Raw genomic sequence first — 22,052 nt, 5'->3', positions numbered from 1 at the left:
CTTCTGTTCCCCACAGACACTGCACTCAGGTGGTGCCTACATGTGCCTGTAGGCAAAACACCCATACACATAAAAGAAAAACAAACATTCTGGGAAACACTAACATAAGTAATGGGATGTAGTGCATAGAAAACATGAATTTTTCTACTTTGATCCCTTACTAATTAAAGAAATTTGAAATACCTATTATGCATTTATTACTAATTAGTCTTGATCTTTCATTAGTGTGTATTTACAAATAAAAGTTAAAAAGTTCTGTAAATTTACTTAGCACTTAATTTTTTTAATGTATTGTTTGATGGTTGTTTTAGTGTATGTAATTCTTAGTTTACATTCAACTAATGGAGAAGTCAGATTTATACTTATTAAATAAACATCTGAAATTTTTGTCATGTAGATTTTTTATATGCTATTTTATGAACATACTTCTAATAATTATAACAGATTTTTGCAGCATTCCCATTGTATTCTATGTGGCAATACCTTTGCATTTATTTGCATGTTTTATTTTCCTAATTTCATTTTATAAAAATCCCCAGGAAACAGAAAATTAGAACTAACAATGATCCTAAGAATTGAACATTGGAATATTAAATAGGTGTATTATGAAATATCTGTTCAAATGGGAATTGTAATCATAATCAGTAATTTCTTTTAGCTTTCTTCAAACAATTCTTTCTTCTCTCCCCAATTCATAAATTATAAGTCTAGTTTTTATAATAGATTTTGAGTACTGATTCATAAATTATAAATCTAGTTTTTATAATAGATTTTGAGTACTGAGTATATCAGTGATGGATTTAATAAACATTTTGAGCTTCAATCAATATTTATACTTCTTTTGTTTTGTTTTTTGCTTTTTTTTTTTTTTAAGACAAGGTTTCTCTGTGTAACACCTGGTTCTCTTGAAACTCATTCTGTACATCCTGGCGTATTTATACTTCTTAAATTTACCATTACACAATTCTTAATATACTATCTTACCTGTATGGGATAAGATACACTTTTTGACCTGATCATTCTTCAAATTTATTCATAATTCATTAGACTAGAACTTTTTCCTGCCCTTGTTATTCTGTACCTTCTTTAGCTTGCATTGAAAATCTAGCAACAGTATATGAATTGTTCTAGTTGCTTTTTAGCATGCTGTTTAGTGTTTTACTCAGTAAAGAAGTTTTTCTTATCCCTTACCACTTTTTAATTTAATGATGCCAGTGAATTTATTAATATATTTAAAAAATAAACCAAGCTATAATTTTTTTTGCTATTTTTTAAGACTATCAACTCAAAGCTCAGTATCCTATAATTAACTGTATTCTTTTTCCCATATATGTCAGTTGCCCATATTCAGCATTTGAAGCAAATTAGAAAGGTGACAAAGCTTGAAGTGGTTATAAACTTAGGAAATAACAAAATGAAGAAAATATTTTGAGCTTTTGACCTTTCTTCCTATGCACCAATGGACTGTTTTCAAGTTGATTGTTATGTGACAAGTGGATTGTGTATAAAGATCCAGCTCAGTGGTTGGACCAAGAACAAGCTCCACTGCACTCCCCAAATCCAAACTCAGACCCAGAAAAGCTCAGGGTCAGTTTGTTGGTCTGTTACTAATGTGATCTGTTGTTGCTTTCTGGATCCTAGCAAAACTCTGACATTTGAGAAAGTGCTCAACAACCTGATGAGATGTATACCAAAAGCTGCAGTGTCTGCAGCTGGCACAGGTCAATGGGAAGGTTCCCTGTTTTTTATTACCCCTACACATGTTACACAGGAACACTTGAATACTTGAGCAAATTGAGCTGCAACGCTTGCCTCACCCACTATTTTCACCTGGCCTCTTGCCAACCAGCTGCCACCTTTTCAAGCATCTTGACAAATTATTGGAAGGAAAACACTTCCACACCCAGCAGAATGGAGAAGTTTGTATAGTCCCAGAACACAGATTTTAACACTGTAGGGATAAACATGACCCCAAAATGTGTTGATTGTAATGGTTCTTATTTTTCTTGATTAAAAAAATGTTTGGACTAAAAATTCATTGTCCAAAGCCACAGTTCTCTTTTCACCAACCTAATATTTCAATTTTTGAAACTGAAGATTTGTTTAAACCCCTTCTACTTTATTAATGAAATATATTTGTATTACTTTGGTAATTTGTTTAACTTAGATATTTTTGACACACTTTTTCATTTTCCTTTTAAGATTTACTGCTAGACCACTAGTGGAAACGATATTTGAAAGGGGAATGGCTACGTGCTTTGCTTATGGGCAGACTGGAAGTGGAAAAACTCATGTAAGTGTTTAAGTTGTATCCTGCTATGGTGCTACAGTCTCCCTCTTACAGCTTAATTATAAGGCCTAAATTCTTCTGGGTTTGTAAGTGTCCATGTAGAGGCCATAGTACAACATCAGCTATCACTCTTCTGATGTCATCACTTTGTTTTTGAGACAGTTTCTCGCTGGCCTGGAGCTACCATGTAAGCCAGGCTGGCTGTCCAGGAAACTTCAAGCATCTGCTTGTCTTCACCTTTCCAACTCTAGGTTATAATCATGTACTACGGTGCTTGCATTATTTTACATGGGTTCCTGGAGGTAGAATGCAGGTCCTTTTATTTGTGTGGTAAGCACTTTATGAACTGAGTTAGCACCCCAAACCTAAGAACTAAATTCTTAAAATTTATTCCTGAATAAACTCTATTATTCTTTATTTTTATTCCCAAATGTAGACTATGGGTGGTGACTTTTCAGGAAAGAACCAGGATTGTTCTAAGGGAATTTACGCATTAGCAGGTAAGTGTCCTTTGTGTGTATAGTTTATGATATTCTTGAGTATTGTTCAGGTGTTTTTGAATAAGACTTTTTATCATCCAGCAATACAGTGTACATTTTCAGATTAGTTGAAAAGGAATGTGAGGTCATAGTAGCACCACCTGTAGTCCTAGTACTTATGAGATGGAGACAAGACCATTGAGTTCACAGTCATCACCTATATAGCAAATTTAAGGCCAACCTTGGTTATCTGAGATCCGTTCTCAAAAGAAAAAAAAGTCATAAAAAAAGTACAAAATTAAACTCTTGGTAACAAAACAAACAAAAACGAAAACAAACAAACAAACAAAATAAAACCATGGGCCGTAGAGATGGCTTAGAGGTTAAGAGCATTGACTGCTCTTCCAGAGGTCCTGAGTTCAATTCCCGGCAACCGCATGGTAGCTCACAACCATCTATAATGAATCTGGTGCCCTCTTCTGGTGTGCAGAAATACATACAGGCAGAACATTGTATTTATAACAAAGTTTTTACAAAATCCTACATATATTGGGTCATTGTAATGTGGCAAACTTAGATTACTATAAATTATGCAATGGCTAATTGTTACTGGATCATACCCCCAGCCCCAGGTTTTGAGATAGAGGCTCCAGCCTGTGTTCCAGGCTGACCACAGTCTTGCTGTATAGCTGAAGATAGCCTTGAATGTCTAATACCTAATATTAACTGATTCTTCTAAAAATAGAAAAGATGTGTTATGTGTTGCATTTTAACGAACTTCATGTGTGAAATTTTTGACAGCTCGAGATGTCTTTTTAATGCTGAAGAAACCAAACTATAAGAAACTAGAACTTCAAGTATATGCAACATTTTTTGAAATTTATAGTGGAAAGGTATGTGAGACATTTTATTGTTCTTTTGTGTGAGGAAGTATGTGAGTGCATGCAAGTGCATGCATGTATATGGGTGCATGTGTGTAGGTGGGTGTCTGTGCATCTACACGTATGTACATGTAGGGGCCAGCAATAGGCCTTGTGTTGTTTCTCAGGACTTAATCCTTGTATTTTGGGGATAGGGACTTTCACTGTGGCCTGCAGCTGATCCATTAGTAAAGGCTAGCTTGCCATCATGCCCCAGGGTCTCCACTTCCCCAGTGCTGTGATTATTTGGGATCAAGCTCAGGTCCCTGTATTTTTTTGGCAAGATTTTACAACTGAGTTGTCTTCCAATCCCCAGACCTTCTTTTAAAAAATGTGGTAATATAAGTGTGTATATACATGTGTGTGTTATACAGTAGCCATTTTAAATGTACAATTTAGTAGCATTTAATATATTTGCTTTGTTTTATGACCTCCACTACAAGATTTATGTGCTTGTAAATATAATAATTGATGTCTTGAGACTTTTAAATGTCTTTTCAAGCTTTCAGTGTTGAACATTGTTCTAAGAATAGTAGTTTTATTATTTTTAGGCTCACTTTTATAGATCTGTTTTTTTTTAAAGCTAGTTTTCTAATTTGAATATGGTTTTCTGTAGGTGTTTGACTTATTAAATAGGAAAACAAAATTAAGAGTACTTGAAGATGGAAAACAGCAGGTGCAAGTGGTAGGATTACAGGAACGGGAGGTCAAATGTGTGGAAGATGTATTGAAACTCATTGACATAGGCAACAGTTGCAGGTAAGTCTTAAGGGAAGCTCCTGTTTCAGGTCCTGTGGGTGGAGCATACCTGCAGAGCAAAGATCTTAAGGGAAAATATTATGCTTAAAATGTACAGAAACATTTTGATGTGTCACTATGTCCTTAATCACACTATAGAACATCCGGTCAAACGTCTGCAAATGCACACTCATCTCGGAGTCATGCAGTGTTTCAGATCATTCTTAGAAGGAAGGGAAAACTACATGGCAAATTTTCTCTCATTGATTTGGCTGGGAATGAAAGAGGAGCAGATACATCAAGTGCAGACAGGCAAACCAGACTTGAAGGTGCTGAAATTAATAAAAGCCTTTTAGCACTCAAGGTAAGTAAAATTTTAACTATGAATGGTCTTTTACTTTTGACTTTAACTTTGCTTACTCAGTTGTAAAAATAGAGGTTTACAAACTTTAATTGTCACATATGAAGTTACATATTTTATTGTACATAGAATTTTTTCCATGTACACATTTTCCCTTGTTTTTAAACAAATTAAAGGAAATGATTTTACAGACCCATTCTTAGGCTGCTTATTCAGATACTAAAGGACCATAATCAGCCAGGCTTTCTTCAGGGGTCCCAAGCAACTGTGGAATTAGGCTAAGAAATGTTGCTTTTTTATTTATTTTTTTCTTGTCTGTGACTCCAGACAGGATCCAAAGAGCCTCGTTCAGTCTCCTCCCTGGGTTTGGTGGAGAGTTCCTTCATCCTGCTGTTAAAGTTAGATCCTTAAAGCGCCACGGTACTTTAAAGGGACAGGAGAGGGCAGAAATGATGTCTTAAAACAGAATAGTGTTCAAAAAACAAAACTGACAAACAAATGTTAGTCCAAAATGATTTACTTTAAAGGATTCTTACATTTTCCTCCTTAACTAGAAAATCAGGAGTTGGGAGGATTACAATATAACAGCTGTAGCTTTTGGGATTCCATTTTACAAACTCAACTTCTTACAGCTTTCTTGTTGCCTGAACTTTTAAACAATAGTCATATTTTGGGGATTTTGTTGTTGTTTTAGAATAATTAAGGTTTGTTTTTGTTGTTACTCATTTTCTTGGGCTAATATTTATGACACCATTGTTGTATAAAAGTTAGAATTTTTAGAGCTCATTAGTTCTCTTAGAAGTTAGCAAGTAAGAAACCTTAAAATGACTGTAATAAAATCTAATTAATAAGAAACATTTTCTTAATTTTTAGGAGTGCATCAGAGCCTTAGGTAGAAATAAACCTCACACTCCTTTCCGAGCAAGTAAACTCACTCAGGTGTTGAGAGATTCATTCATAGGTGAAAATTCTCGTACTTGCATGGTAAGCTGTGTTTTTTTATTGTTTTGCTTTTGTTTTTATCCTGAAGGGATAAATAGAAAATATCTATGGAAATTTTAGGTGTTTGCTAATTGTAATTAATTACCCTTCTATTGTGAGAAATTATGCTATTTTAAAATGGGGTCCCTGCCAATTTGGTGGGAAATAATGTAGTGCAGCTATAATGCTTTTTAATTCTAATGTTTGAATACTTCATAGAAACTTGGATTTTCTTTTTGTGATTTGTTGTTATTGTAGCATATGTTAACTTATTCCCAAGTTCTTATTTTTCCCAGGTAGGGATGGAAACAAGTGTCTTTTCATGCACTTCACTGTGTTGCTTAAAATTGGTTGTGTTTATGGCAAGCTAGGTGATCAACCAAAGATTTGTGTAATGTTGTATACAATTTAAGTTTCTTCCCCAAGTCTTCTGCTCTTTCTTATAAGACAGTTTACCTTTTCCAGCTGCTAGGCTCTCCAATCCCAAACTGCCTTTCAGTTTCTTAACCAGGATCTCTAGTTTCTAGGGAGACTTCAGTGGTCCTGTGGGACATTGTCTCTGGCAGAACATTATGTCATTAGTAATAGTAAATAGGTGGAGGGGCAGTCTGTGTTGTTCCTTTTTCTAAATGTTTGCCCTCATTTTGTGCTGGATTTTTATTGACTTTCTGGGACCTTCAGAAAATCTTTTTTTATTTTTAACTGGGTTTTATAGTGCTTACAAGCATACTAGGTAGGTAGATTTTAGAGGTCAGATAGCAGTACAAACATTTTAAAGTAGATTGTAAGATTAGACCTTATTGAACTATTTGTTAGGATTATTGTCTTGATCATTTATGATTTTATCTTTGCTCCCACCCCCACCCCCTTTTAGATTGCCACAATCTCTCCAGGAATGGCATCTTGCGAAAATACTCTTAATACGTTAAGATATGCAAATAGGTATGAAAACTATTCCTACATTGTAAAATTTGAAATCTAACATATTAGATGTATGCTGGGGGGAAACATGTCTGTAGTTGTAACACGTGATGATACTGAGGCAGAAGGATCACAAGTTCTAAGCTGTTCTGGCCTCCAACATGAGATACTATTATCACAGCAAAAAACCTAATAGGGCAAATTTATCACATTTGTTTTTTAAATTTGCAGTATGAAATTTTATATGTCTATAAGATATTATTTAGAATTGTTTTGTTAAATTGAAAAGTGTATAATTAGATAAGATTGACATCTTTATTAAAATTAACTTTATCCTAGAACATGATTATGTTTTTCCATTTCAACAAGTTATAATTCATAATATTCTACATTTCAATGATTGAAATCCTCATATTATCAAGTGAAGTGGTAATTAGGGAGTTAATTTCTTAAATTGTTATGCTCTACGCTGGAATTATTCCTCATGATGCTCAATTAAATATACACACATATACATATACCATTTAAGTGATAACAGTTCTCTCTGGTACTGTGTATGGATTATATGTTGTTATCACATCAGTAATGTTTCCAACTTCAGTAATGAACAATTTTATCCAGTTGTTACATCTGGATAAAATGCACTAAGAACTAACTAAGAGTTTGTACCTTACATAGTTTCAGATGTCCTTGGAACTCTCAGTTAGGGTGCCATGTTTTTTTTTTGTAGATCCCTACACACACACTTGTTTTGAATGATTGTTTACATATTCTAAATAATGTGTTTGTATTTGAGAATCTCATACATTGTATATAATATTTTCATGAAACTAACACACACTATTTCCCCTAGCTCATCTTGGTATACTCTCTTCCCTTGAAGTTTTATATGTCTTACCATATTACACTTAATGATTTTAACCTACACATTATTCTTTATAACCACTTCTAGTGTGGAGACTGTCTTAATCTTCAAAAATATATTTTTCTTGTTCCAATCAAAATGGAGACTTTATTTTCTATCTTGTTAAGAATAAGAACTTCAGGCTGGAGAGATGGCTCAGAGGTTAAGAGCACTGGCTTCTCTTCCAGTTCAATTCCCAGCAACCACATGGTGGCTCATAGTCATCTATAATAAGATCTGGTGCCGTCTTCTGGTGTGCAGGTAGAACACTGTATACATAATAAATAAGTAAATCTTTAAAAAAAATTTAAGAAGAAGAAAAGAAAAAGAAAAAAAAAATCAGAACTTTACCTGTGTAGAAAAGTACCTAAAAACAAGCAAGTAGACATGACTGAGTGGATAAAGGTACCTGCCAGGGTTCCACCCTCACACCCATGGTAGAAGAACAAAGCCCATTCTGCAAAGTTGTCCTTTGACTTGCACATGCACTGAGGTATGTACAATACATGAGTTGATAATAATTTTTTTTAAAAATTAAGTACCTAAAAACAAGTAAGCATTTAATTCCTGTAATGTTTACTATCATTTAGAAATCTCTTCAGTGAAAAAGAAGAGTCTGGGAAACAACCTCCCTAGGAGGTCTAATGTGTTCCTTCCATTGGCAGGTTCTAAATTGTCAACTGATTGCTTTAAAATAATTCTCTTGTTCTCCTTTTTAACTTTTTAAAAAGATTGTCTTCATACCTACAAATGTATCTTTGAGCATCCTTTTAATCCTTTATATTGTGCTTATGTTTCACTTGAAAAGATTTTTGTATGATAGCAAACATTGCTAGGAAGCACTAACCAATTTGCCTAGGGATGTATGTAGCTCAGTGTTCATGTTTGCCAAGCATGAAGTAGGTCCTGGGTTCTATTCTTATTCCCTGGGTGGGTTGTTGGGGGGGGGTCTACAAAAATACAAAATATGATAGCGACTTAAAAATGTACTAGAGCTTTAAATAGGTTCAACTCTTAAAGTTTGGATTATGAGCTCTTAGCTACAGACATTAATATTATTGTCTTTTAATTATTTTTTTTTAGTATGTTGAGAGTTTTTAAAAATCATTTTAGGGTGCTTTGTTTTCCCAAAGTTACTCATGGAGGGGTTGGGAATAACTTTCTGTGGTAGATTCTTATTATAGAATCAAAAAACTGTTTTTGTATTATATATCTAATAGAATTAAAGCAAACCCTTCCATGTCTTAAAACTTTAGGCAATAAAGATTCCTGCTGACATGAAACTAGTATATAGATTGAGATCACAAGTTTTTGAGATTTTGACTATTTGGACCAATAGTTTGAGTTAATGATGATACTATACAAACCAGACTGGCCTCACAACTCACTGTCTATCTAAGGATGGCCTAAATTCCTGATCTTCTTGTCTCACCTCCCATTTGCTGAATAGAGGTGTACACCACCATGCTTGGCTAAATATGTCAGGTTTTTTTTTTTCTTATTACATATTGTCATACTAGAGATTGAACTAGGGCCTTGACCATTCTAGACAAGTGCTCTATAATTGAGCTACATCCCCAGCCTGTAAATTATTTCTTGAAGAAGTGTTTGCTTTTTAAGATGTAACATGTCACTGGAAGAGTGTTCTTAAGACAGAGTAGGCATAATACCTGCCTCAATGTGCTCTGGTCTCCTTATCTTTAGAATGATGAGATCAATGGTCATACATGCCTTAAAGGACAGTTTTGAGAATTGAGAGAAATAATCTTTATTAACTATTGAGCCTAGCCCTTGGAAATTATTTTTTAATCTGTATTTTAATGGAAACTGTATATTTTAGGAGTGTTTTATAGGAGTTGGGGTAGTTTGTAATAATGCATTTTGATGTTAAATGATTAAGATGAAAAGTCCAATTCAGTCAATAAAATTGAGATATACTGTCAGGTGTGTGGCACCTGCCTACAACCTGGCATGTCAGAGGTGAATGTGGAGGATCAGGAGTCAGGAGTTTAAGGTCATCATTAACTATACAGCAAGTTGCCAGATACCCTGGGCTATCTTGTTTAGAGAGGGGGGGGAGGGGGAGGGGAGAGAGAGAGAGAGAGAGAGAGAGAGAGAGAGAGAGAGAGAGAGAGAGAGAGAGAGAGAGAGAGAGAGAGAGGAAGAAAGGAGAAGAAAGGTTATTGTTCCAAGAAGTAAAGCTGTATTCAGTGCTTGTGAAACAGAGTTTTCTGAAGCAGTAGATGTGACCTGGTTAAAGGAAGAGGTTAGTGTGATTGAAACAGAATAGTTACTGAAATTTTTTTAAAGTATCATTTTAGGAAGATGATTCCTGTACATGGTACCTGCACTTGCATAAGAGGGTATGTAATAGGAAGAACTTTTGTGGGAATACTAATGGTGCTTCTCAATGACGAGATTCTGAAGCATGGAAGAAACAGGCGTAGGAGTCACAAAGTTAATTTCCATATCAGAATTTAGATTTTCAGAATTTAAGAATCAAGGGGCAGAGGCTTGACTTAGTGACATGGGCTTATAGTTCTAGCACGCAGGAGGTTGAGGCAGGAGGATCTCCAGGTCAGCTGCTGTCCCATGCCTTCAGTAAAAGGGTGAAGATGGATAATCTGATACTAAACCTTCAACAGTGAATAGATTGCAGATAGTGTGTGTGTGTGTGTGTGTGTGTGTGTGTGTGTGTGTGTGTGTGTATGTGTTTTCATTTGATCTCTATGAAATTAATGATGTTTGACTGAGGTTTGGCTTGTAAAGGAAGGCATTTCATTTAGTAGTTCCACCTAAGAAAAATAGAATTCAGATAGCATCTTAAGTGACATAGAAATGATTTGAACTTGAGTAAACTTGTACTTTAGTTACACCACATTCTTTCTAAATAACCTCAAATGAGATACTTTATCATCTGTGAAATGAAGGTATCATAAGATTCTTAACAGGTTTATATAATATAATGCCTAGATGTTACTAATTCTAGTACTTGATAAATATTGCCTGTTATAAAATGTCACATAAGGCAAGATAAGAAAAGTTATAATTCAGTTATGTGTAACTGTTGTCATTAGCAAAAACATTTTAAAACTGTATTTCTAGATGCTGTTTACCATTCCACATTTATAATCAACATCTCCAACCACAAAAACTTCAGTGTCTTTATTTTCTCCATCATATGGAGGAGGCTTTTCCAGCTAATAAAATTCTAGATGGATAAGCTAACCTTAACTCATTAAAAACAGGACGTGCCTTAAGGCATTAGAATTTCATTTTCATATCTGGTTTGAGAAGAACTGCAAAAATGGTTGAGGACTCAGGGTTGGGGAGATGGCTCAGGTGGCAGAATGCTTGCTGCTCAAGTATGAAAACTTAAGGTTGGACCCCCAACATGTATGTAAAAAGGCTGAGCAGAGGAGCACACACCTGTAATCCCCGAGCTGGGACTGTGAGGGCAGGAGGAAAACTAGACAGCTAGTCTAGCCAAATTGCTGAGCAATAGGCTTGGTTAAAAGACCTGGTCTCAGAAAATAAAATGAACAGACGTTGAGGAAGACATTGAACATCAGCTTTTGACATCCACATACACGTACATGTGTATGACACACACATACATGCACATACAATATTGATTAATTGATAAAAATGCCAATATCCATTAAATCTGGTTTTAATGAATTAATGGTTTAAATTTAATTAAATTTAAATTTAATAGTTTAATGATTAGATTGAGTAGGTCATGTAGTTAAAGCAAGGGACCTTCAGATTTGGGTAGTAAGTAACCTTGCCTTTAAGTTTCTAGGAAGATTTGTGAGAAAAGAGAGAAGTAAACTAGAAAGGAAAGATTTAGGATTTTTGAGTTAGGGTAGCAATAAAACATGTTTGGAAACCTATTTATGAAGTAATATTCTAAAACACACTCATAACAATGTTGATACTCTTTTCTAAACAAAAGCTGAACTGCATTGCCGTCATTATCAAGAGCTCTTTTAATTCTCACTGTTTTGGTACTGCAGAGTAAAGGAGTTTGGAATTAGTCCTTCAGACATTCCCTTCTCCCAGGGTAGTGGCAGTCGCCCTGATCTCTCTCCTTCTTACGATTATGACGACTTTTCTCCTTCGATTACCAGGTCTTGCTTCCTTTCTTTGACTAGCTTGTTTTGCATTGTGCTGCACATAGATGTTCATGTATTTCTTTTGTTCTAAGCCATTTTTCATTTTCACTTCATTTAGCAGGTGGTGGTTGTACTGCATGATCTGTATTTTATGTCCTTTATTTGCTTTAAAAGATGTATTTACAATTTAAGCTCCATATTTCCCTTTATTTTTTAAAAGATGATGTCACTTTTGTATATTTATCTTTATTATGTGATAAAAATTGTCTGCAAGAAAATAACCACTTTTGTGATTCAAAAAACATATCCTTTTTTAAATGTATGAACTTAAGATGCACAGCTTTCAAACATGACAGAAGTTAAGATTCTTACAATCTTTAGGCATTAGAGATAAAAATGACTGGCTGGTCATGGTGCACAAGCCTTTAATCCCAGCACTCAGGAGGTAGAAGCAAGCAAATCAACCTAATCTGCACATTGAGTTCCAGGCCATCCAGGATACATAGTGAGACCCTGTCTCAATAAGTAAGTAACATAAGATTATTTCTTGCTTAGCTAGCTGAGCAGTGTGACTGCTGAAGCCTTCATAGAATATAAACTCCCCTGATTTCAGCAGTGTTTTCTTTATGGATCTTAATTTTTCTATCATAAAATGTAATTGCAATTATAATTCATTTCTTGGAAATATTTAATCTGTATACTTTGCTAAGTTTCCTTGATGATGAGCAATAATTACACTTGAATAAGTATAAAGTTGTTTAAGTAAACTTGAATTAAACAAATCCAGCGTTCAGATAAATTTGACGTATAAAGTGACATCATCGATCATACTATGTTAATTGAATTGCTTTTCTATCAAATAGGTTGGTGTTTTCTTGTATCTCTGTATGAGTCTTTCATCATTTGAGATAACTTTTATATATTTATAGGGTGAAAGAATTGACTGTAGATCCAACTGCTGCTGGTGATGTCCGTCCAATAATGCACCATCCACCAAGCCAGATTGATGACTTAGAGACACAGTGGGGTGTGGGGAGTTCCCCTCAGAGAGATGATCTAAAACTTCTTTGTGAACAAAATGTGAGTGACATAATATCACTGTTACTGGTCCAGCTTAGTTTGTTTCACCAATAACAGAACTTAGTTGAACACTATAAAGCAGGGATCATCATGCCCACTTTGAACTAATCGCCTATTCAGATAAATACAGCTTTACTGAAATATAGCCATGCTTTTCTAATGGCTTTCTCAACCACAGTAGCAGTGACGGAATACATGGCTCATGAATCTAAACTAATTTCCTGGCTTACTAGCCCTCTGATAGTAGCCTCTTTGTTTTTCAGATTTTATGCCTACATTAAAATTTTAGTGCTGTGCAATAGTGGCACATGCCTTCAATTCCAGCACTCAGGAGACAGAGGCAAGTGGAACTTTGTGAGTTTGAGGCCACCTGGTTTACAGAGCAAGTTCCAGGACAGCCAAGGTTACACAGAGAAACACTGTCTCGAAAACCAAAACTAAACAAATTTTAGTGACTAAGTAGTTTAAGATTACTTCTAAGTACACATGTAACTTTAAAAAACAAAACTGTCAACAGTTCTGGGCAATGGTAGCACATGCCTTTAATCCCAGTGGTCAAGGCTGATCTCTGAGTTCAAGACCAGCCTGGTCTACAGAGCAGGCTCCAGAATAGTCAGGACTACACAGAGAAACCCTATCTCAAAACAAACAAAACAATCTGTCAACATAATTATATGCATTAAACAGATAAAGGAATTGTATTAAAAATCACAGTGAGCCTTAGAAGCACCTCAAAACAAAAAGAGAAACAAAACCCTAATAAAAATGCCAGCATCCACTAACTCTGGTTGTTTTGTTATATTTGAAATGTCTTTAAAAAATTTTGTAGATTGCAAATTACAACTATTTAGTTATTTTTAAAATAAATATTTATAATGCAGGGATAGGCAAGTGTAAAGATGCATATGATCTGGGCATGTAGCACAAATCTGTGAGGCAGGAGGATTGATGCAAATTTGAGGCCACAGTAAGTTCCTGGCTAGCAATGGCTACTGTGTAATAGCTTGTCAAGAAAAAACAAGGTGGAGAGATTGGGCAGATGACTCCGTTGGTAAAGAGCTTGTTGTCCAAGTGAAGGAACATAGAAGACAAAGAACTAGATCCTAGCTTCAGTCTGTCCTTCCTAAGTTGTGAAAGATAGTTGTTCCTAGACTCTCAAAGCAAATCTTGAACTATGCCTAGATAATAATACTCCCATAGATAACAGAAAACTACAGTAAGAGAAGCACCTTCTACAGCATATCTTTGCATTTATTATATTTTACTAGACCTACACAGGCCACAATTTCTTTCTTTTTTTTTTTAAGATTTATTTTTATGTGAATGTGTGTTTGCTTACATGTATTTCTGTACACCATGTATGAGCATTGCTGAAGGAAGCCAGAACAGGACACTGGAGTTACAAGTGGTTGTGAGCCACCATCTGGGTGCTAGGAACCAAACCTTCCTTTGGAAAGGCAGCCAGTGCTCTTAACCATGGAGCTATCTCTAGTACCAAGCCAGGATTTTAAATTACATTAGTTTTTACAAACTCCATATTAGAGAGTGCAACTCTTTCAGCTTCGCTACCACCACGGAACTTATCTTGATATTATTCAGCAGCATTGTTACATTAAATGATAGTGCATGTCTCTTCTCAGTGAGAGAGACTGAAAGGGAATAAAATCTAAAACATATCCCTGAGATATAACTAAAATAAGTAGATGATTAATGCAGTGTAGTAGAATTACAAAAATTTATTTCTAGAGATAAGCAGTTTTGGAAGTAAACTATATGGAATGCAGGTTTGCATAGTTTCATATTCAAAGGAAAGAGAATATTATGGGCCTGAAGAGGAAGCAGCTAGGAAAAAAAAAAGTGTTTAGTGTATATTCATGAGAGAGAATGAGAAAATTTTACATGTCCTATTAAAAAGCAGATGCTTTTTTTCCCATAGAAAAGATGAAAAATTCTTTACTAACCTTATTGTGAAAACTTTTAAGTATGATAGCTTATTGATGAAAGTCAAATTGTCTACTTAACTTTTTATGCACTTAGAGTCTTGAATGACTTTTGGAGGTTTTGTTTGTAATTTTCATTTTTCAAGACAGGATTTTTCTGTGTATCCCTGGCTATCTGTAGACCAGGCTCGCCTCAAACTTAGAAATTCGCCTGCCTCCTTAGTGCTGGGATTAAAGGTGTGCATCACCACCACCCAGCTTGTTACAACAGTGTATAAGTAGATTTCTACATAGTTGTCTTTGTCCCTAAGCCATATTTTGAGAAAACAATGAGTTAATAGAACTGGCTTAGGCAGGAGACTATAAAAGTAAAGCTAAGCCAGATAGATTTGAGTTGATGTAACAACCAAAACATGCATGTCTGTGCTGTCATATTTTTTTGTTGAAGTACAATTATGATTTATTATTTGAGATTTCTATAAAAAACTAACTGGCTCCTTAGACATGGTTGCACACACCTGTATTCTCAGCATTTGGGAGGCTGCAAGCAGCCTGGCCTCCATAGTATCAGGCTAGCTGGGGCTACAGAGTAAGACTGTGCCTGCCCCCAAAAAGAAAAATCAAAGTGTAATCTCTGTGCAGTTGTTATATGCATCGTAAAGTTATGTATCTTTGAGGTAAATTATTAATGAAGAGAAGCCAGTGCCAACTAGCCAAACCTGAAATAAGCTTACATTAACTGAAAAGTTGGACTGTTCCAAAAGACAGTGCTTTTTAGAGTAAAAGTCTATATATAATATTAATAAATTCCTAAGTGAAAATGACTTCTTGCTTGTGAATTGGTTGCCTTACACATACACACACCCTTCCAGGGTCTCTCTGTGTAGCTTTGGAGCCTATCCGGAAACTCTGTGCTGTAGACTAGGCTGGCCTGGAACTCACAGGTTCACCTGCCTCTGCCTACCAAGATTAAAGGTGTGTGCCACCACCACGAAGCATGGTTGCCTTACTTAGACTTACATTAAAATGGCCCTTTACAAGGACTTTACCAAACTGCTTTTGAGGCTGGGCTTGTAGTTCAGGGTAGAACACATACCTGTTTTTAAAAGCACATGAGATCTTGGGTGGGTTCCCAAGGAGGGAAAGAAAATACAAACAACTTCAGTGACATTTAAAAATACGTGTTTTTTTTTGGGGGGGGGGCGGTTCAAGACAGGGTTTCTCTGTGTCTTTGGAAGCTGTCCTGGAACTAGCTCTTGTAGACCAGGCTGGTCTCGAACTCACAGAGATCCACCTGCCTCTGCTTCCCGAGTGCTGGGATTAAAGGCGTGAGCCACCAATGCCTGGCTTAAAAATACATGTTTTAAAACTTTATGTTTTAAGGAAGAAGAAGTTTCTCCACAACTATTTACTTTCCATGAAGCTGTCTCCCAGATGGTAGAAATGGAAGAACAGGTTGTAGAGGATCACAGAGCAGTGTTCCAGGTATGTAAGAAAAATTACAAGTTCTGGTAAACAGGCCTTACATTAATCAAAATTTCAAGAATTCTTTGATTAGGACACAATTTTTTTAAAATTACTTAGTTGTATATTTGTAGGGCATATGCTAACAAATATCTCCCTGTAGTATTTTCATTTTTCATTTAATGATCAAGTCTGAGGATGTAGTTCAGTGATCAAATGCTTGCCTGCTATTCACAAAGCATGCTGGGATTCATCCCTGGTCCTCCAAAAAAGTTTATGAAAATATTTGATTTTACTATGAATAGAGGTGTCATGTCTACTGATATTTTTGAGAGTGTCATCCTAAGTTGTTTGACTTAGAACTCACAATTTGTAGGTCAGGCTACTCTGATAAGTATTTGTAAAGCATACAAGTCATTTGTGTTGAATTTTTATTATTAGGAATCCATTCGCTGGATAGAAGATGAAAAGGCTCTCCTAGAGATGACTGAAGAAGTAGACTATGATGTGGACTCATATGCTACACAACTTGAAGCTATTCTTGAACAGAAAATAGACATTTTAACTGAGCTACGAGGTAATTTATTTTCATCACTGTGTTTGTTATGAAATTTGCATGTGTAGTGATGAAAAGGGTTTGTATGAGGAAGACATATGAAATGAAGATTATTATAGACAATTTTAGCACTTTTGTTCAAAGTAAATAAATACAATCCAATCTTTTCTTAAATGTTTCTCTTAAAACAACAAAAATTGAAAACATCTGGGGATGGCGCAGTGGGTAAGTGCTTTTTTTTGTAAGTTTGGATCCCCTCAACCCATGTAAAGGTTAATGCAGTCACACACATCTGTAGTTTCAGTCTTCCTGTGGTAAGGTGTGAGTTAGAGACAGAAAAATTCTGGAAGCTCCAGCTACTCTAGGTTAGCAGTGGCATACAGAGACCTTCTCTTAACATTATGGCTGCAAAGGAGAATTCCTGGCAAGAAGCTGTGTGCAGAGGCTGCTTGCTTAACATCTCAGTGATGTGGAGAAGTTGAAATGTTGCAGAGCCCAAGCCTAGTGACAGTTTCTCTAAGCCCCAGTGAAGAGCCACTCCTAGCCCACTTCTGTGTTTGCTGTGACACCCTATGCCTAGCAGATAAAGGTAGACCTAACATCCTGATAAACATAGAAGACCTTTCACAGTGCATTAGCAAAAGCTTATTCTCCACTGATCCAAGGATTGTTATCAGATTATCAGATAGCATCTGAGGCTGACAGCTGAGGTTTCTCCATGGTTGAAACCTGCCTCTCAGATGTTTCCATCATTGCATTTAAAAATGCCTTTCTTTGTGACTTTCTTTTGTTCAGTTACTATAAAACCTTCATTAAACATGGGATTTGGGGTAAACTAAATCTGTGTTCCTAAGGCCATTGCCACTCCTAGGTGGCTCCACAGTATGCTGTCTCCTACCTCCCTTGAAAAAGGCAAGGGAAGTGTTCCTCTGAACACTACATACGGCATGCCTGTGCTCACATGAACATGCACATAGGCACACTGTACATCATCCATACACAAAGATTCATAAAAATTACCATTTTCTATTGTCTATAGTCACATTTCATAATTGACTTTTTAAAAAAATATTTTGACTTTTTTTTAAGATTTTTTAATTTATTTATTATATATACAACATTCTGCTTCCATGTATATCTGCACACCAGAAGAGGGCACCAGGTCTCATAACGGATGGCTGTGAGCCACCATATGGTTGCTGGGAATTGAACTCAGGACCTATGGAAGAGCAGTCAGTGTTCGTAACCTCTGAGCCATCTCTCCAGCCCCCATAATTGACTTTTTGCCTATTCTGTGTACCTTTAAAAATACCTTGTATTGGCCGGGCGTTGGTGGCGCACACCTTTAATCCCAGCAGAGGCAGGTGGATCTCTGTGAGTTCAAGGCCAGCCTGGTCTCCAGAGCGAGTGCCAGGATAGGCTCCAAAGCTACACAGAGAAACCGTCTCAAGAAAAAAAAAAAAACCTTGTATTGATTTTGCTCCTGCTTCTTTGGGTGTTTCTGTGTGTGTGGACTCATAATTCAATATGAAGTCAGGTTGAAATTCCTACTTTTTGCCACAGATTTCCTGCTTAAGTTTTTAAAGCAAGCCCTTCATGATTTGATATCATGTACAATAAGGTCATTAGTGACTTTTAAAAAGTTACCTTTGTTTTTAATGTTTTTCATATTCAAGCCTTGATTTGAATTTGGGGGTTGTTTTTCTAATAACTTACAATTGGTCATGGCTCTGTGTATATGTAGACACATGTAGGTGTCAGAGGTTGATGTCACGCCTCTTAACTTGTTGAGAGGTTCTCACTGAAGCTAAACCTTACCAAGTTAAGCTAGACTGGCTGGCTACCAAGTACTGGAGTCAGTCCTGTGTCTCCCTACCCAGTGTTGGGATTCTGGTTTTATTACATGGGTTCTGGAGCCTGAACTCCTTTGTGCTTGTACTTTACTATCTTTTCAGATCCATAGTCACCATTAATGTATTCACCTAATATATTCTAATATATTCTAATTTTTTCCTTGGAAATATGAACATTCAATTTAAGTGACTCCTTTCCTTGGTTGTCTCAGATTCCATATGTCAGACATATTTGGGGGGCAAGTTATTATAGAAGTAATGTACTATAGAATTTTTCTTAACTGTTCGGAGATAATTTTGGAGTGCTAAAAGAAGTTTGAGAGCTTATTATCTTGACAGGCATCAGCTCCAGCATCCTCTAGTTGAGTTGATTCCCACAAACCTACAATACTATAGCTACCATATTCAGTTGTAAGAACCATTTCAAAATTTGAAATAAAGTTGGTGGAAACTCTCATCCTTCATCTAACTGATATTTTGACTTTGTGAAACACTCCATCTACAAAGTGCCACGACTAACAAGTCTTTAATTTCAGAAAAGTTAATTTTGTAAAACACTGGGCCTACCATTTTTTCATATGCAGGCAGTGACATAGTACTAGTTGTTGTGGTTTTGTGATGATGGTTGAACCCAGGGCCTTGTGTATACCACTGAGCTACATTCCCCCCTCAAGTAGAATTACATAACTGTTGGCACTATTTAGAGCTTAAGTAAGCAATTGTTTGTTGAAAGGTATTGTCCTATGCAGTGTAAAATATTTGAGCATTTTTGCTTACAAGCATTTATCCACTAGACAAAAGCACCATACCAGTTGTGATAAAACATCTCTAGACATTACTAAATGTTCCTGGAGCAAAAATAATTTCCATTTGAGCACTGCTGCTGTAGAAAAATGTCTCATTTCCATAGCTGCTTGTAATTTCTCTGACAAGTTATTAACAAATTGATAGTCCATGTGACTCTAGATAGATCAATTCGTGGTAGTAGTAAGCAGAATATATAAGAGCAATTAAGTGTTATCCTGTTACCCTGTTTTTAATTCATGTTGAGAAAACAGATGTTTTTTCTTTAATTCAGCTTTTAAATTTTCTTAACCTAAAAAAAGGTGGAGTAGGACTGAGTAGAAATCTCATAATATTGAAAGAAATATGTTTTACATCTGAGAAGTACTCATCATTTACCTTTTAGATGGGATTACATATTTAAACATTTAAAGCCTCCTTATAACCCCTCCCCCTATAGAAAAACTAAAACTCGCAGGGCGTTGGTGGCGCACGCCTTTAATCCCAGCACTCGGGAGGCAGAGGCAGGCGGATCTCTGTGAGTTCGAGGCCAGCCTGGTCTCGAGAGTGAGTGAAGGATAGGCTCCAAAGCTATACAGAGAAACCCTGTCTCGAAAAAAAAAAAAAAAAAAAAAAAAAAGACTAAAACTCAACACTATGAAATGTGTGTAGAGAAACTGGTTGAAAAATAAACAGGTTTTTTTCTAGGTGTGCATGAGACTTGTTATAGTTGAACATAGTTCTAAGGTTTTAGATGACATAGAGCAAGAGAAATGCTGAGTTTTTGTTACAAGTGATAACTTGATACACACTATAAAAGTTGTGCACCATACTGCTTGTTCTACAATACTTACTCCCTTGTTCTCTTCTTATCCCAAGATAAAGTGAAATCTTTTCGTGCAGCGCTACAAGAAGAAGAACAAGCAAGCAAGCAAATTAACCCCAAGAGACCCAGAGCCCTGTAAAGTTGGTATTTGCTACTAAAGGATCCCCAGAATCTCCAATACTGTAACAAACAGTGGTCCAACTGTAAAGGCCACTTGAACTTTTTTTTTTTTTAATCTTTAAGTGTGTGGAAATATCTTGTCCTTCACCTGAATGGCATTTCAATTTTGTGAAACACTCCTTTGTCTACAAAATGCTTCTAGTCTAAGAGGCACAACTAACAACTGGGATTAGTGAAGTATTTTGTTTCATTTACCCATTTAAAGATTGTGGAAGTAATCCAGAAGTGGAGAGTATGGGGGAAGCCACAAAATTTCCTTTAACTGAGATCCATTTTCGTAGCAAGACAGCAATTTTGAATACTTTGCGTGCATGCATACCTCATCAGTGATTGTACATACCTTGCCTACACTCCTAGAGACAGCTGTGTTCACTTTCTTCTCTGTGCCTTGACTAAGGCTATTGACCCTAGATTTCTGAAGCACAGCCAAGATAAATTACATTCCTTATTTGTAACTGTAAATTACCTTTATTGTGTGTACATTTTTACTGTATTTGAGACTTTTTTTTGTGTGTGTGTGTGTGTGACTAGTTAATTTTACAGTATGTGCCATAGCAATTGAACGGAACTAAAGTCTGTGACAGTGGACATAGCTGCTGGACCATTCCATCTTATATGTAAAGAAATCTGGAATTATGATTTTAATACCATGACATGTGATTATAATTTTCTTAGCATTTTCTTTGTAAAAAACTAAAATATAAACTAGATGGTGTATAATAAAAAGTAAAGAAATTCTGACAAGAGTTTTATCTTAGGATAATACATATATATGCAGTGTGTGTGCCAGTGGTGTTAACAAGACTAATAGTGTAATCTGATCCTTAACAATGCCATTATTTAAGTTGAAGTGTTTCCTAGCGCCCCAAATTTAATGTGCTGTTAAAGGAAATTGGCTTCTGATGCATGAACATTTTTGTATGTACATTGAAAGTAGTCCATAATACAAGTTAGATAAACAAGTGTAGATGGTATGTAACCCTAAGAAGTGTCAATGCCTTACAGGGCAGGTCATAGCAAGCTCCATCAATATCTAGTATGTGATGGTTTTCCATGTGATGAGAATCACATCTCACGGATAGATAGATTGGTAGTAAGGAAGGCTACTCTTTAAATGGCAGCACTTATTTTTACAGCTGCTAAAAGAAAACTGGCCAATTTTCATGTAAATACTGTTTAAAGATTTATACATATATATATATATATATATATACATATATATATACACATCTCTAGGAGTTTTCCCTTGGTTCGCAGGATACAGTCCAGTAGGTTAACCAAAGAACCTCCCATATTTCTCTTGATTAGGGAACCTACTGCTTCACTCAGTGAACCAAGGGGAAATCTATGAATAGAGTCAACGAGCCAGAGTCTTTACTTCACTGATCTTAAATGAGAGGATAGCTGAGGAGTTCTAACACCATGGTGAAAAGCTCTGTAAACATGAAATCTAAATCAAATGTAGATTTTTCACAATATGCTTATTAATAAATGAAATCTATGAAACGAATTTAGAAATAATGTACTTCAATATATTCAACCTTTGTTTTGGAAGGAACTCAGGTTTTCTTGCAGTTGTAAGATGTATTCTATTTGTGTCTGTTTCAAAGACAAGAGGAAGAATGAACTATTTCTATTGACCTTGCAGAGGCTGTTAA

At 35.7% G+C, this 22,052-nt stretch overlaps 1 protein-coding gene and 1 non-coding gene across 8 annotated transcripts in view; one reads left to right on the top strand and one right to left on the bottom strand.

Annotated features, from left to right (window-relative positions):
- The window catches only part of Kif2a (kinesin family member 2A), a 63,941-nt gene extending 42,037 nt beyond the window's left edge, over window positions 1-21,904 (top strand). For 5 of the 7 annotated variants that reach the window (XM_027401519.2, XM_027401518.2, XM_027401517.2 and 2 more), the window contains exons 10-20: window positions 2,203-2,293; window positions 2,727-2,790; window positions 3,571-3,662; window positions 4,306-4,448; window positions 4,587-4,791; window positions 5,662-5,772; window positions 6,644-6,711; window positions 12,642-12,792; window positions 16,116-16,217; window positions 16,638-16,773; window positions 20,268-21,904. In XM_027401519.2, the coding sequence (XP_027257320.1) occupies window positions 2,203-2,293; window positions 2,727-2,790; window positions 3,571-3,662; window positions 4,306-4,448; window positions 4,587-4,791; window positions 5,662-5,772; window positions 6,644-6,711; window positions 12,642-12,792; window positions 16,116-16,217; window positions 16,638-16,773; window positions 20,268-20,353 (1,249 nt within the window). In that variant the 3' untranslated portion in view covers window positions 20,354-21,904. Of the gene's footprint in view, window positions 1-2,202; window positions 2,294-2,726; window positions 2,791-3,570; window positions 3,663-4,305; window positions 4,449-4,586; window positions 4,792-5,661; window positions 5,773-6,643; window positions 6,712-11,613; window positions 11,728-12,641; window positions 12,793-16,115; window positions 16,218-16,637; window positions 16,774-20,267 lie in introns of all 7 variants that reach the window. The other 2 variants (XM_035440556.1, XM_027401520.2) reach the window with 1 other exon arrangement.
- LOC113834218 lies at window positions 5,102-5,225 on the bottom strand. The gene has a single exon (XR_003482594.1). It is a non-coding gene; the product is annotated as a small nucleolar RNA SNORA26 (small nucleolar RNA).
- Window positions 21,905-22,052: the final 148 nt, after the last annotated feature.

Source organism: Cricetulus griseus, chromosome 2 (genome assembly GCF_003668045.3).
Source record: "Cricetulus griseus strain 17A/GY chromosome 2, alternate assembly CriGri-PICRH-1.0, whole genome shotgun sequence".
Lineage (NCBI taxonomy): Eukaryota > Metazoa > Chordata > Mammalia > Rodentia > Cricetidae > Cricetulus > Cricetulus griseus.
The sequence above is the reverse complement of the archived record's forward strand: the minus strand, read 5'-3'. Positions and strand labels throughout refer to the sequence as shown.